Source organism: Populus alba, chromosome 10 (genome assembly GCF_005239225.2).
Source record: "Populus alba chromosome 10, ASM523922v2, whole genome shotgun sequence".
Classification (NCBI taxonomy): Eukaryota; Viridiplantae; Streptophyta; class Magnoliopsida; order Malpighiales; family Salicaceae; genus Populus; species Populus alba.
In genome coordinates this window covers 2,588,068-2,604,623 of record NC_133293.1, presented here as the reverse complement: position 1 = coordinate 2,604,623, position 16,556 = coordinate 2,588,068, and the positions used below count along the sequence as shown (strand labels likewise).

Below are 16,556 nucleotides of genomic sequence, written 5' to 3'. Positions count from 1 at the left end.
TAATTAATTCCATAATATAAATCAATATCTTAATACAATTCACTAAATATTAAGCATTAACTAAACATAAGAAAATAGTATCAAATACAAAAAAAAAAAAGTTGTATCTAAAAGTCCAACAAAAGTCATCTACTAACAAAGCTATAAGCCTAAAAAAGATAAATAATAAGAGGGTGAGTTCAACAACTTAGTGAGTAAATAATATTCAATAAACACCTATGGAGTATTACATTAATAAGAAATACATACAAGTTTGGCTTTATACTTTTAAAGAAGAGTCTCGCAAGCAGGCTACAAGAAATATCATGAGATAAGGATTAAAAAATATAAATATGCAATGAGCATGATGCTCCAGACTATAGGATGATCAGTCATTACAGGTTAATGAGTCCCCCAACTAACCAGGGTTTAGAACTACGATGTGTACAAAACCTAACACTATCATTTTAGCATGAGTATTCTAACCGGCATACCATAAGGTAATAATCAAACAAAATAGAATTGTTTCTTAAAGGCTCAACTCATACAATCAATCAAATGAAGAGTTATCAATTTAGATGTCCATAATATCTCATATCAAGAAATCAATTTTAATAAGAGATATTGAGGAATATATATTTTACTAAGAAACATGATCCATTTATATTAACAATTCAAATATCTATATTATTCCTGATATATATGGAATATTATTCACTCATCTAGCTTAAAATTAGAAAAAACACAGAAGCAGATATCAAAAGAAATCCTACTAACACTCAACAGGTGGAATCTCAAGAGTATCCAAATACAAAAAAAAGACATACTTAAAATGACTCGAAGCAAATAATATAAGAAATTAAAACTCTAATAATACAGACCAAAATGTAATTATAATCCAAAATAGATCCACTCAATTGAACCCGAACATATCATATAATGACCGAACCAAAAATAAATCCACTCGAATATATATTTTACCATGAAGCATGATCCATTCATATTAACAATTCAAATATTTATACTATTCATCTTGCATATGGAATATTATTCACTTACCTAGCTCAAAAGTAGAAAGAACATAGAAGCAGGTATCAAAGGAAATTCTATTAATGCTTAGCAGGTGAAATATCAGGAGTGTATGAATACAAAAAGACATACTCAAAATGACTTAAAGCATAGAACCTAAGAGATTACAACTCTATTATTTCAAACCAAAACATAATTATAAACTAAAATAGATCCATTTGATCGATCTCAAACATATCTTAAACTAACCGAACCAAAAAGAACAAATCATCCTTTACTGTTTACTCAACCGGTCGATCAAAATCGACCAAGCAGTTAACCGAAACCATTAGGCAAATCAATTGATTTAAATTGACCAGCTGTCGACAAATTGATCCAGATTTCAAAATCTTGATGTACTAGTCTCTCTAAAATGGCAAATCTTTAACATTTCAACATATACTTCAAAAACCCATAACAATTAACCTATAACATTTCAATTAATTCATCAAATAAACTCAAAACACAAACTTCAAATATCTACTAGTCTCCCTAAAATGGCAGATCTTTAACATTTCAACATATACTTCAAAAACCCATAACATTTCAATTAATCCATCAAATAAACTCAAAACACAAACTTCAAATCCCTAATTCTCAACAAATTTGAAACCATAGCTAACAACAACAAATATAAATATCAAAGTATAATGCTTACTTTAAAAACCTACTTTCTCTAAATATCTTAGCCTTCCTTTATCTTTCCCTCTCCTTGCATTTTTTTTGTTTCCCTCTTTTGGTTTTCTATCTTCAAAATTCTAATTTATTCCTTTTTTTTTTTCTCTCTTTCTATTTATATCTATCAACTTTATGCAATTATCAAAGTGTTCCCTACTTATTTATACCAAATGTTTACTCCTCTAAGAATATTGTTGTCCTTTCCTATTATTTTTTTTTTCAAAATATTACAAGCTTGATTTTTTTAGGGTCACTCTTTTTAAATTGAATATTTTTTACATTCCGTCTTTCAACATTAAATTGTTTTGGAATTGAGTCGCAAGATGTTTTCTGGTTTGCCTTTTATTTTTTCGTCTCTTTCTTATGATTCGAATCACAAAGTATGGTTTGTTTGGGTTCTTTTGTAAATTTTTTAATTGACCCTCTTTTTAATTTTATTATTCGACACTAGATTTGTTTGGTATTCTCCTTTAGCTTCTTTTTTTCCTTTTTATTTGCTTATCCTAGTCTTATAACTTGGCTTGTATATTTGGCATGCTTAGTCAGGTTGACCTGGGTCACTTTTTTTTTTTTTTTTTTTTACTTTTTTCTTACATATTTGATTGGCTAGAATCTTAATTTTATTGCTTTTTTTTTTTTTTTTTTGCAGGTTCCCTATTCTTTTTTCTCAGTTGGGTTTATACCCCAAGTCTCATTTTTTAAAATATGCTTGCACTTCTCAAGCATCTTTTCTTTATAGATAAAAAAAAATATTCTGGCCCACAGCATAGCACAAGCCACAAATCTAATAAGTGCTAAAGCAATAGAGTACAACATTTTGATCTATGAATAAAGATTGTCACACTAATGAAATATTTATTAATTATGTATAGAGGTTTTGATAATTAAGATAAAAATCTTTTTTAATAGACTCATGTTGTCAAGTCAAAATGACAAGTTCAAATGAATAGTAATCTTCAAGCAAGCAGCCTGCTAATTTTAATAGTTCTATTAATTCATTATCAATTATATATTTACATGAATTTAAATTTCTACACATTTACCAAAACTTACAACTCATCAATTAAATTGACAAAATATAAAATGAACTCGTTAAATAAGTCATTATTTATTTCATCACAAAACATCGAAGTCAAAAATTCGATATAAGTTTCATCAATTTATAAACAAATACAATTTTATAAAATCTAAAACAAACTATAACATGTACAAATTATAAATCCGTACAACAAAATTGTATGAGAAAAAAACTATAAAACAAATAAACACCCAAATAAAATACATATACTACAACAATATATATATATATATATATATATATATATATTAACTTTTAAAAATTGTGTACAAATAAAAAAAGGTAGATTTGCTTATTTAAGGTGGAAAATCCTCAATAAAATTTGCATAACACAGATGCTGACAAACCGAGTGTTTTAGTGGCAGGATTTGTTGTAGGAGGTTGAGTTGTGTTGAGATTGAAGGGGGGATATAGTGGTTGTTTGTTGCAGGAAAACTTGCATAAGAAAGAAGGAGAAATGGAGGGAGAGAGGAGGGTCGATCACCAGGTCATAAATTAAATATTATCGTTAGACATACAAACATAATTTTTCTGTTGGGCATTCTATCAGTAAAAAGTGTCACATCATCATATGATTTGCCTGTTTGAATCCCACTATAATACCATCCATAATTCCATCTATATATACCAATAGATTATTTTTGTCGGTATATTTACAGACAAACTTTACTATCGGGTTAATTATGTCAATAAAATCATTAGTAAAAGTTACACGTCATTTTACTTTTCTAACTTTTTTATTCCTTCTTTCCCACTGCAATTCCCTTGGTGTTCACCGACGGATATAATGATGGAAAAATATATCAATAAAATTCACTGTAATCTATCAACAGAAAAATTCCACTGGTGTTTTCATTTATATTTGTCAAATTTTCTGGTACTGTGCAGTGCCATTTTCATTTTAAACAAAAATCAGGTTTCTAAGGATCAAATTAAAAAATTTTGAACCAAAACAAAAGGCAAGTGTCCCGGAGGAAAACTCATGACGACAAATACTATGTATCTAATTTGCTGGAATTAAATTGAAAACTTTTACAGAAAAGGGACTGAATTTATTATATTATTAACGGATAGGAGCAGAATTTATTGAATTCGTTCTTGATCACAGCGTCTATCAAACGTGTCCTGGTCGTAACAATTCCTTAGAGCACGTAGCCACATGTATCAGGGTAAGCGTGTATCTGTTGTTATTATGGTAATTTTTACTACTATAGTCTGAAAAGAATATATATATATATATATATATATATATATATATATATATATATATATATATTCTTTGAATATGAGATTGGGACAAAACTCAGCCACATAAAACAAATGTACCCTAACTAGGCATTTACATTTATGTTATCAGGGTAAGCGTTTATCTGTTGTTTGTCTAGAGAATGTTCCTCGTCATATCCTGTTTCAACATCGTTGATCGCTGTAATGGCAAATGAGTCCTTCAAGTTCCTATGGATGCAGGTGTTGTTGTACCTGTCACATATTGCCTTTGTTTGTTAAGATTTTCTTGTTCTTGTTGTTTAATTTTCTACGTATTAATTATGATTATTGTCTGTTAAGTTACTTAAATTCGGTAGCTACAAGAGTGCAATTCAATTCATAAACAACTAAATCAGTTTAAAATATTGTACAAGCTGTGGTACCCAGAGTAACACGGATCTTCTTCTGTCCAAGTCTTTTTAACCTAGGCAGGAAACAAAAGAACCCGCAACAGCAATCAGTATGTATTAGCCGGACTGTAATCAAGTCCGGCAGCTGCTCTTGTATATATGCAGCCCGGAGATTTTGCATTCCGAGATGCTGAGCAAGACCGTTTGATGTGGCATGAAGAAGCAATTACTTGTTCTCCTTTATCACTTCGATTTAGTTCTTGACTCTTGTTGAGTACTTATACCGGGTGGCCCAGAAAAGGTAATGTAAGAAATTCAGAACACTTAACACGCACAAGAGCCAGTAGAATCGTTCCAGATGATAGTGATTGATGTTGGTGCCTGCTAGCCATGGCCGGTTCTTGGAGTTACCTGTAACATTGTTAACTATTGATACAATCACTGAGCTGAGGTAGTACCCCATTGCCAGGGAGGCCCAAGAGAGAGACATAGCCAAAGATCTCATTCCTGCGGGTGCCTCGGTGAAGAAAAATTCCAACAACCCTGCCAAGGTGAAAAGATCAGCTGATCCTAGGAATAAATACTGAAAGGCTACCCAGAAGAACGTAATTGGCAACTTGTCTGCAAGCCCTGAATTTGCAGCAACTCTCTTCCTCTTAATCTCAACAAGAGCTGCCACCGCCATTGCTATTATGGAAAGAACCAATCCGGTGCCAATTCGTTGCAGATGAGTGATTCCCATTTCAGACTTGGTTAATTTCCTGGCGAATGGGATGATGAGGTGGTCATAAACGGGAGCTAGCATCATGATGAAGATCACAGGAAACACGGGAAGGGAAGCTGGCGGGACTTTCAGGGAACCGAGCTTGGTGTCCATGGTATCAGCTTGTTGTACAGAAAACGTGGAAAGCTGAGCAAGACAGCAGTTGAGCATGATGGTGCAAGCAAATATGGGAAAGATTTTTATCACAATCTTGACCTCTTCCACTTGCTGTACAGTGCATTCTAGTGCGGAGTGGATTGGCTTGTTTACCACCGCTTTGTTAAGCCAGTCGAGGCTTTTTGTGAGGGTTTCAACAGGCATAACTGCTATGGAATTATCTGTTGCATCCTTGCTGGTTGGATTTGGATTGGAAGGGCTCGTTGTCAGGCTTGCAATGGCATTGCCTGAACTTCTGCTCATACAAGTGTTAACTCCAGCAGCAACCAAAACCTGTTCAATCAAATCCATTAACAGGTGATTAGCTGCATACTGTATAGAGACTGTACAACCATTCAAACTGTTTGACGGCCATGGCAAGTTTGAGAGGTGTCCACCAGGGAGCATGTGGATCACGCAGTTCTTCTGCATCCCTGGCTTCTTATATAGATGAACCAACATGAACTCCTTTCCATAGTTAATTTGGATATGTATGCATATATATATATATTTCAGAAGCTTAATCTACCTTGGAAATGGTTGCAAGTGGACTGCCAGAAGGTATTTTATTCCTGTAAGCAGCTGATCCAGCAAGAAAGACTGGGATAGACAGGAGTATTGCAATGGTAGAGATTCCAAAGCCCCACACCCACCCTTTGTTATCTTCAACCCACACAACAAATGTGACTGCAATCAGGGCTCCACATGAGAGACAGAAGACAAAGTAATTGAAGAAGGTCGACCTCTGCTTCCTTCCCTGTGGAGTGCTCTCGTCAAACTGCTCCGCCCCGTGAGCTGGCAATGATCCTTTTACCCCTCCAACGCCAAGCGCCACCAGATAAAGGCCTGTGAACAGCATTGCTGCTTTCGCTCCATCAATTTGCTGGCATGGGACTGTGGGGTTGCTTGCGTTACAAGCTGGTGGCTTCAGGGAAGACGACCGAGCTTGCACTGTCAGTATCACCAAGCCCTGTTCCAGAGTTGCAAAAAACCCACATCAGATATTGTCCGGATATTATGTTTGTGTTTCTTCGAGCTAATTCCTCCCCAATACTACTTATTAATTAAGATACTAGGATACTAGGTTTAAGGATACCGAGGGAGTGATCATGGTCAACCATCCAACATGCCGAAACTGGCTAAGTGATGACGCACCAGCGAGCGAGTGTTTGAATTTAAAGGGCAAGTCGACAGAAAAAAAAAAAAAAAATGGAAAAAGAAAGAAAGAGGGTCCCTTAGCACGTGTGTTAATGGCCGCATCAACTTTCACGCTGATAAATTATAGATGATGACATTATCCTAAAAGTCAACTTCATACACAACGATTCCGGGAGTTTTTAAAACAATAATTTATAACATTAAGATAAAAGTTTGGAAAGAATAATATCATTTTAAGAGATTGATTCGCTGAAATACAATATTTTCGAATCTTCACGTGCAGCATTTATTGAATGTTATTATTTTTATGTATCATAATTTAATATATAAGTTATTATCAATTTTTTGATTCAATTAGTAGGGTAATTGTTCCCGTTATATGAATCAATTAATTATTTTATTTAAAAATTATAATTTTATAAGAAAATTTCTTTCAAATAAAATATATTTTTATTTGACTTATAAATTAAAAAATAAATTTAAATTATAATTCATACAATAATTATGACTATTATTTTTTTCAAACCAACTAACCAAGTTATTTAAATAATTATTAAAAACCAGTTGACAGGTTCATTCTAAATTCAATTAATATTACAGCTGTTAACCACAACATCAATTAAAATTAATTTCACAAAGAGGGAGTTTACCTATGAAGAAGGTCAGCTATGAGGCACCATCAACAGAACGGAGGGGCAAGAGCGTAAATGGATCCTACACATTGGTTAGCCATTGGCAGAACCAAATTGGCATGATCTAAAGACAAGGACCGTACTTTAAGGCAGCATTCAGAAATTGAGGTGCACGTAGCGTAGAAAATGATGTGACACTTTGGCACGTAGGTCACAAAATTTGTGACCTTTTGGAAGAGACCAAAATTATGAGCAAGCAGAAATAAGATAAGATATTGCTAATCGAGACGAGGAAATTATTTCCCTGTCCTGGCAAAGACACCAGATTTATTTGCGGGTCCCTACACTAAGAAATACGACTCTGCTTATTGGACACGTTGACTGAGTAACGTGTTTTCTGGTCCCGCACCAACGTGCTTGCAAATCATATTATTTAAAAACTTTAATTTTTTTTATTAAAATTAATTATTTTTATATATTTTAAATTATTTTGATATCTTCATTTCAAAAATAATTTTTAAAAAATAAAAAAAATATTATTTTAATATTTTTCAATGTAAAAAATACAAACAACTACAACCACATTTTCAAATATAAACATAATTAATTTTATCAGTTCAATTCAAGTCTTACAACTTATAAATTAAATCAATTTGATCTTCAAACATTCTTGATTATCATTCTTATTTTATTCTACAAATTGATACTGCCTTAGTGGATAAACATGCGCCAAAACTATTAAATTGAAAAATGTTATTAATATGTAAAATTATAAATTTGTAATGCTATCTAGAATGAAAATAAGAATTGACCGAAAAAGATAGGCTCGGTAATAAAGTTTGATAGGATTTATAGATTTGTAATGCTATCTAGAATGAAAATACATAGGTATAGATAGGCTTGGTAATAAAGTTTCTACGTTTCACGTTACTACAAGATCATTTATGTTTTTTTGCTATGATCTTCCTCTGACATAACAAGAGGAGTCATCATGGTCGATTGATCAAACCCCAATTTAAGGAAACTAGGACGAGAGAGCTCAAGTTCTAGTTCTACAAACTGACAAACTGCTCCTCGTCCTTCAAGGGCTATCCCTTGTTAGATCTGCCCAGCTAGTTACCGTGTTCTCGAAGGATCACTATCCGAAATGAATACAAGTCACCCAACTACAGCGGCGCCTTGTTAGCCACCCACTCTTGGGCACTGTTTTTCTTTTAAGAAGAACCTTCCTGTTCCTTGACAATATCAATATGGGTTGTTTAGGGTGGTCTTATTCCTCAATCTTAGGAACGATGCAAGAATCAAGTTAAAGAGCCAGCTAATCGAAAAATTAATTAATTAACGAAATATTCTAAAAAATTCATGATCTATCTAGCAGTTGCTGTAAGATGGGATTTATTACAGTCAGCAGCTGGTTTTAGTCAGGGCGTGATCATTAGTCGTCGAAGATGCAATATATGTTTTTGTTTTCCAGTAAAAACAGAGGGCGAAAGGTGAAAGTAGAAGACAGTCTGGTCCGTCTAGAGAGTTAATTAGACAAGTAAATAGGTTTCAAGCAGCCCCATCCCCACCCGAGAGAGAGAGAGAGAGAGAGAGAGAGAGAGAGAGCAGGCTGCAATTACCAGGAATTCAATAGCTGCACTTATCAGGAAGATGTGATAAGTTGTGAAAAAAGTATCAGCCAGGAAACCTCCAAGAAGGGCCAAAAGAAATGACGTCCCCATGAAATTCGTGACATTATTGGCCGATTTGGATGGAGATAAGTGCATATACTCAGATAAATATATCACCAGATTGCTAGCATTTGCTAGATACGCCAGGTTCTCCAATATCTCCACACCTACATAATTATCGATCATTGTATAATAACACAAGTAATGGGGTTTCTTGAGCATAGTAATCGGTGTATTTAATCAGGTATAGAAAAAGACTTTCAAAAAAAAAAAAAAACATCATTGAAGATCAGTGATACAGACCCAAGACGTAGGAAGCAGCAAGCATGCCACCATGGAGGCCACGAAGTGCAGGCCTGTTTCTCCAATCCACATAGCCCTCCCATCTGGTCGGCTGGTGTTCCAGTTCCTATACCAAGAAACAAGAAAAAGAAAGAAACCCGTGATGATCATCAGGAGCCAAAGAGAGATCGAAAGCAACTAGTATGATATTTTTTTTTCTTTTTTTTTTAGATATGAATAAAGAAAACCAACCATAAAGAGGGAGTGCGAACTGCGAAGCAAAAACTGATAAACAAACAAAAGAGAAGAAAAGAAAAGGAGAGGAGAGGAGAGGAGAGGAAGAGGAAGAGGAACCCACCATCTCTATCTTTCCTTTACAGGAGGGGTAGGTTGGGGCTGGATCTTTGGAGAGGGTAGAGACTTTTGATTACTAAAGAAGAGCAGAAGGGATGACCGGTGGGGGATTTAAAGAGTGGAGCAAAAGGAAGAGCCAACTTGAGACAAAATGGTCAAGACTCTTTAGAAAATGACTTTGATGCTTTCAACTCCCTTTTGCGTTCCCAAAGAATTTATTTTTTCTTCTTCAAAATTCGATTTCTAATATATTATGGTTATCTTTGCAAGCAAAACACCACTCTCTACTACTTGTATTTATAGATATTAAAAATAGCAGCACTGTCTTATCAAAGATTGTTACGTCAAGGTGATTTTTTATTACCAATAAGAATCGGAGTTTAACATGTTGTTTGACAACCTAAGATGCTAGTAAAAATGTGATGTCGATTTTGTTTTATATATTTGTTTGAAAGATATTCATTCACTTTTACAAGAAGGTTATAATAGTCATCTATCTAATTACTGGATTCATTTCTTGCACCTTGCGGGCTCCAGCTAAGAGCCTAAGCCTTAGGTTATAATAGTCATTTATGGCTAGCTTTTTGTAGATATCCAGATACACTTATAAGAGAGTTTTTTTTTTACTTTGGAGTACTCTGATTTTTTCTTTTTTATTGATGCTACCATACTAATAACATTTTAATAATAATAATAATAATAATAATAATAATAATAATTTATCTTGCTCATATTGTAATTCTATATTATCTTCTAACTCCTTATAATAATCAACTTCAAATTTATTAGAAATCGATCCCTTAACATAAAAATTATTATTCTATATTTTTCTATTGTGACCATACTTTTCTGTATAAAAAAACATGTTCACTAATGAAATAACCGTTATAGCATTTCATCCTTCTTTCAAGACCTAGACATAGTAAATTTAAAGCAACACTAACTTTCCATCTCAATTGATAAACTTGGTACATAAATTACAACCATGAATATTTAATGAGAAATATGTAATGAATTTAAGTACTCCAATAGATAAGAATAATTATATATGTTCTTCACAACGTGGAAAATTATTCATCTTGTAATTGAAATATTTGAGATTTAGTCAGCTGTGAATTTTTAGATAGTAAAAATTGATGATGTTACCTTCAATGAATTATTTTATCTACCAGTTTATGATAGTACGAGAGAAAAATTATTCAGAAATAATGACATATTAATTATTACACTTACTGAATAAAAGGTCTCTGTTTATCGTAGTTAAATAACATATAATTATATACATGTCTAAATTCTATTTATATCAAATACCTTCCCCTCACAATATTTTTGGTACAGGTCATCCAAGATGGGAAAATATTGACAAGTTCCACTCGAAAGAACTTTCTCGTCATAATTATGCATTCAAATGCGATTGATTTTTATTTTTAAATAAGGCTTGAAATAACACGAGATAAATATTAAGATCTCTTTAACAATATAAATCTTGTGTATCAAAGCCTCAATATGTGCTTCTTCTTTTTTTACTTTTCTTTTAAAATTCAACAAGTATTTGCATAAAATTAAATGAATTTTTTGAATTTATTTTAAAAAAACCACTATAAATTAAATTATAATACATGTGTAATTATCCCTAACCTCTCGAATGAATACATCTATCTATACTAGATAGGGCCTTCATCTTTTGACTCAAACAATAAATATATGAGTAGATGTTATATTAAGTTGAAGAATGATGAAGAATATCATTTTAAGTTTGTAGATTTTCTGGACAATATTCATTTCAAGCCTCTCTATATGTTGGGTATAAACTTGTTAGAGCATATATCTCTAAAAAAGGAACCGATATCTATGAGTGCACCTTATATCCCATTTGAAAATAAATCCAGTAAGACAATGGAATGAGTGTTTGCATAAACATGTGACAGTCATAACATTTTATTCCATACAATCTATATTCCTTCAAATTAATTAATCTAGATATGTTCGAAGCATGTCTACAAGGAAAATAAAGACTCTTAAACCATTGATAGATAAATAAATATGCATTTTTATATCAAACGAAGCTAGCTTTAGGCTTTACAACTTGTGATTCATCATAAACCAACTCTATATTTTTACGATGACACAACAAATATATATTCATTCTAGCCTTCATGTTGTCTTCTGTCTTCCTTTTCATATCCATAACCATGTTAAATATATATATTTAAACACATTATTTTCAATATGCATGAAATCAAAATCATGGCAGAGCAGGTTGGTTTTTCAATAAATAAGCTTCAGAAAATATTTCGATTTACCTTATTGTGGATCACATTAAAACTATAAAACTTTTGCTTACCAATTTAATACCCAAATATAATGTCATTGTATTGTGACACCACATCAAACAATTCCTCATCTAACGGTATCGGCAGTGCAACATCCCTTTCAACTCTATCAACAAAGAAGTCTTTTTTTCTATAATTGTGATATGTTGGTAAAAACCGTAAATAACAATAAAAAAGGATGTTTTACCAATATTTGTTAATGTAAAGGCCTTTTTATTTCCCATACAGTATGGACATGTTAATTTTTCATGTGTGCTCTAACCAGAAACTATTTCAAGCACAGAAAAATCATTAATAGTCCATGTCAAAGTTGCATTCATCTGAAAATTCTATTTCCTCGAGACATTATAAGTCAAAGTCATGGATAACTACAATTGCTTCAACTTATCAATCAATAGTCAAAGACAAACATCTATAATCTGACTTGGACTGTTAGGATTAGTTTTGACCATAGATAGAAACATGAATTATGGTCTCACACATATCTTATATGGCAAGTTGTAGACTATGAGTATCACCAGCTAACAAGATTAAGAAGCAACCGAAGGGATTGAATCCATTTGTACATAACTTAAAACCTATGTTCATTGATTTTATTAAAAACTAAGGATGCACCCTATTAAAATGTTTACAGGCTTCACCATCAGATGAGTGCACTATAACTCCATCCATCATATCATATGAATGATGTCATATCATATGCTCAGCAGACATGAATAACCTTTGTAGTCTAGGAGTGATTAGGAAGTATCTAAGTTTTTTTTATGTGTGATAAGATTTCTTCATCTGGCAATTCTAGGTGTATAACAAGCATGCTCACATAATCTATACTTAATTAAAGTTGTATTTTCAAAGTAGTACAACATGTAGAAGCTTAGACACATGTCACTTTTCTGGTATCCTAGACTTAGAAGTCCTTTATTCCTTTCAGGTAAAATACTTCTTGTCAATTCAATAATTTTGTTATAACCAGCCTTACTCAGCCCATAATCTGATTTGATGGTGAACACTTTTGCAACAACTGATAATTTACTGTGATTTGTATACCCATTCCACAATGTTTCGTTAGAATCTTTCAAAAGATAAAAAACTCAATTGCATCTTCATTTGGTTCTTCATCTATAATTGAACATTCACTTGTATAACCTTTATTCATTCTCATCGCATCCATAATAATATTTCTATAAGGATTATTATTGTCATTTACAACTTCATACTCATTGCTAGAAATATAAGTTAACCTAACCATCTTTTTTAATATGGTTTCGTGAGGAACATATGTTTCTATATGTGCAAACCAAAATAAATACTTCTCAATGAACTTTTTTTATAGAAGATGTATCATTACAACATCTAGATTGATAATTTTTTTTATTTTTACATCTTTTACATGAATATCTAATAACATCTCCACTAATATTTCTCCGAGTAAATAGTGCGTAATTAATAAAACCCTCAACCTCATTACAATAATCCATCTTACATAATTTTTCAGGTAAATCTTGATACATCCATAAACAATCATCCATTATCTATATCAAACCTATATAGAATATTGATGACAACATGTATTCATTAATTATGTGAACTAAATAAATTAGCTAATATTGGTTTAACTCAAACTTATTAAATCTATTTTAATAATACTCTTAAATCATTATCAATTATCTACATAAATTCAAAATCATACACATTTATCAAATTTTCAATTCAACTATAAAATTGACAATATATAAAACATACCCATTAAATAAGCTATTTTTTTTTTCATCACAAAATACCCAAGTCACAAAATCAAAATCAATTTCATTAAATTACAAGCAAATATAATTTTTCAAAATCTCAAATAAACCCTAACATGTAAAATTCATACATTCACACAATAAATTTCTATATGAAAAATCTACACGATAAGAAAACAATAACGCAAACAAATTACATATATTATCAAAAATATACAAATATGAAATTAACATTGGTTATTTGAAATTGAGTTCAAACTGATGATTTAAAAATTTTATGGGTATTTATTTGCAAGTGAATTTAATTCACTCTAAACTAATTTTTTTTTTAAATATATATACAAAAAACAAAACACACTTAAAAAAAAAAAAAAAAATCATGAACAGTGCAAATAAATTGCACTATTGCTGTGCACGTCAATTAAAGGAGCTGCTTCTCAAAATTCGCGTGTAAAACGCGAATTTTCATGGGGCCCACTGAAAATTAATTGCGTTTTACATTTATTTTTGCTGTGGTTGCTTGACAAACGGACTTAGTGTTGGGGTGGCTTAGCTATTTTTCGCAAAGAAAATGGAGGAAGAAATAGAGAGGGGGTCAACTATTTTTTGCAGAGAAAATGAAATAGAGGGAGGGATCGCTCGTCAGGTCATAACTTAAATATTACCAATGGATCCATGAACGAATATTATAGATGAGTTTATTCTATCGTATTTTCATCTGTAAAAATGACACATCATTGCATATTTTTGTTTTTTTTAATTTTTTTCTTTTTCCACTGTAATTTTATCTGTATATATTGATAGAAATTTTATATTGGTCCTTACCAATAAAAACTTTTTTGTCAATATTTTTATTTATATTTACTAATTTTTGTAGTGAAAAAAACCTAATGTCCAAGTCTCAGAAAAGAGCAGATGATCAGTTAGCACAATGCGCAAGTGAAACCATGATAGAATATCTTAAGATAATCGGGTTAGGAATTGAATTATTTATTTATAAACAATCTAATGATTAGAATTCAATTTCTCACAACGTGTACCATTCGGCTAGTAAGGTAAAGTTGTCGATGCCTCGCCATCCAGTTTCTTGTGTATGGGCTTAGCTTTCATAAATGGCATTCATAGAAGGGTGTCATTATTGTGTTCCATTGTTATAAATAGGATTATCTTGCAATAAAAAAAACATATTCTTTAATATAGAATTGTTCAGTGGTTCATGAATTAACTTCTTCGTTTGATGGATGATGACAACATCAATTATTTAAATTAATAATAAGATACGTCTTTTAGTTTTTTATATACAAGTAAAAGACTACTATATTAAATTCAGATTATTTTTTTAATAAATAAAAAATTTTAATTTGAAAAAAGAGGTCAAACTATAATTAATTTTTACGTGTGTGCATATATTAATTCCAAGTTGCATAAAAGAGAGTTATATTTCCTGTTTTTTCTTTTTCTTAAATCCTTACATATGAAGATCAAAGATCGAAAGATAGTAAAACTACCCACACACCAAGCTCTTTCAGAGTAGGGAGGAATATCGAATTTATTAATCAACTCATATTTTTCAATGTTCAATGCATTGGCTAAAGGAAGTGGATTGGTTTGATTGTGCATTAAAGAATCTGAGTTATTAAACTTGACTTGAGACTTTATTATAGTTTAGATAGACAACATTTTATTAACTTGGGTAAATTTAAAATAATATTTTTTAATTTAAAAATATATATAAAAAAAATCAAATTAAATTTTAATAAGTCAATTAAGTTATGTATTAAATTATTAAATTGATCATATTTAATTATATTAACTCTAGCTAGTACTAAATTTTAAATTAATAAATTACCAGATTAACCCCAAACAAGTTCTAGTTTAATAGCACCTGGAAGAATAGTACACGCCCACCACAAAATTATCTCTTGTAGAAAAAGAAATACAATAAAATAGCTTGTGTACAAACAAAGGGAATTTTTGTATTTTGTACCCTTGGTGTTTTTTTATTCCACAATAAATTTGATAGCTTTTATACTAATTAATTGAGATTGAATATTTTTATTAAAAGATGTAAGATAATTTTTTTATATAAATTTAATATATTTAGAAAAATAAAAAAATTGTAATATTAAATTTAAAATATAAATTTGAAGAAAAAAAGAAATGAGCAAAGTTCTTAAAAGCCAATCCGTCAAGGTTTTGACGTTTCGTACAATCAAGGACGAATCTATTGCTGCATGTGATTCTTGAAAAATCAATTATCTGCGATCAATCAATCTCTTGTGTTTGCTTTTTGGTGCATGAATATTGGCCCTTCATGTTTTGCTTGGATATTTCAACTATTCACATGTGAACTAACTAAACTTTATTTATTGTTCCATATGTGGAGCCATGTGTTTTTTATACTTAATATCTTCGTACTAGTATCCAGAGCCGAAAATCTCATGCTGTTATTTTATTCAACTTACTTTGAAATTATGAAAACCTCTAATTTGATAACTTAGGGTTATTATGGTCAATCACTGCATATTTCTAAGTTCAAAAATTTGTAGTGAGCTTGCTCGCTTGTTAATTATTATTATTATTATTATTATTATTATTATTAACTAAATTACGTGGGAAAGAACAGTGTGCACTGTAGGATATAAAGTGTAATCATTGTGAATGGCATTGTAAACAACACTACGTACATACACATTTGTTTTAACTAATAAACTAAAAGTGATTTGTTGTGTACTGTGGACTGAATATGCTTAACTATGAACTATAATAGTGCAATGACAATTACTTGAATATGGTAGATAAATTGGTGATTTAGAGAGTGTGTTTTGGGTTTTTTTTATCTATTTTATTCTTCTTTTGTCATGGCTCAATATTTGCCAATTTTTTTTATTTGTCATCTAGTTTTTTTCACCATAGATAAAAGGCTTTTTCCTCCTTTTGATTTCTATCTTCCCTTCTCTTAATAACCCTTCCTTTCCTCTATGTGTGCAGGGAATGAAAAGATAGGCAAAAAACCTGGGCTTTTGCATATAAAAAATCAATGG

General features: G+C 31.2%; 1 protein-coding gene across 2 annotated transcripts; it reads right to left on the bottom strand.

Moving 5' to 3' along the window:
* Nucleotides 1-4,078: 4,078 nt before the first annotated feature.
* On the bottom strand, nt 4,079-9,683 carry LOC118029800 (protein NRT1/ PTR FAMILY 4.6). 2 transcript variants are annotated; one of them, XM_073411701.1, is made up of 5 exons: nt 9,336-9,683; nt 9,105-9,210; nt 8,751-8,968; nt 5,868-6,308; nt 4,079-5,632 (listed from the first exon to the last, which is right to left on the bottom strand). In XM_073411701.1, the coding sequence occupies exons 1-5, from the start codon at nt 9,336-9,338 to the stop codon at nt 4,673-4,675; spliced, it is 1,728 nt and encodes a 575-aa protein (XP_073267802.1). In that variant the 5' UTR covers nt 9,339-9,683; the 3' UTR covers nt 4,079-4,672. The 2 variants fall into 2 exon arrangements, with proteins under 2 accessions (XP_073267802.1, XP_034889628.1); XM_035033737.2 differs by having other exon boundaries at nt 9,442-9,682.
* Between the last annotated feature and the right edge of the window lie 6,873 nt (nt 9,684-16,556).

What these genes read in the sequence shown, in the direction of transcription:
- LOC118029800 (XM_073411701.1), bottom strand. An exon ending in TGCTGCTTCCTACGTCTTGG is followed by an intron (nt 8,969 to 9,104) that starts GTCTGTATCACT and finishes ATAATTATGTAG; the next exon opens with GTGTGGAGATATTGGAGAAC. An exon ending in GTGCAGCTATTGAATTCCTG is followed by an intron (nt 6,309 to 8,750) that starts GTAATTGCAGCC and finishes ACTCTGGAACAG; the next exon opens with GGCTTGGTGATACTGACAGT.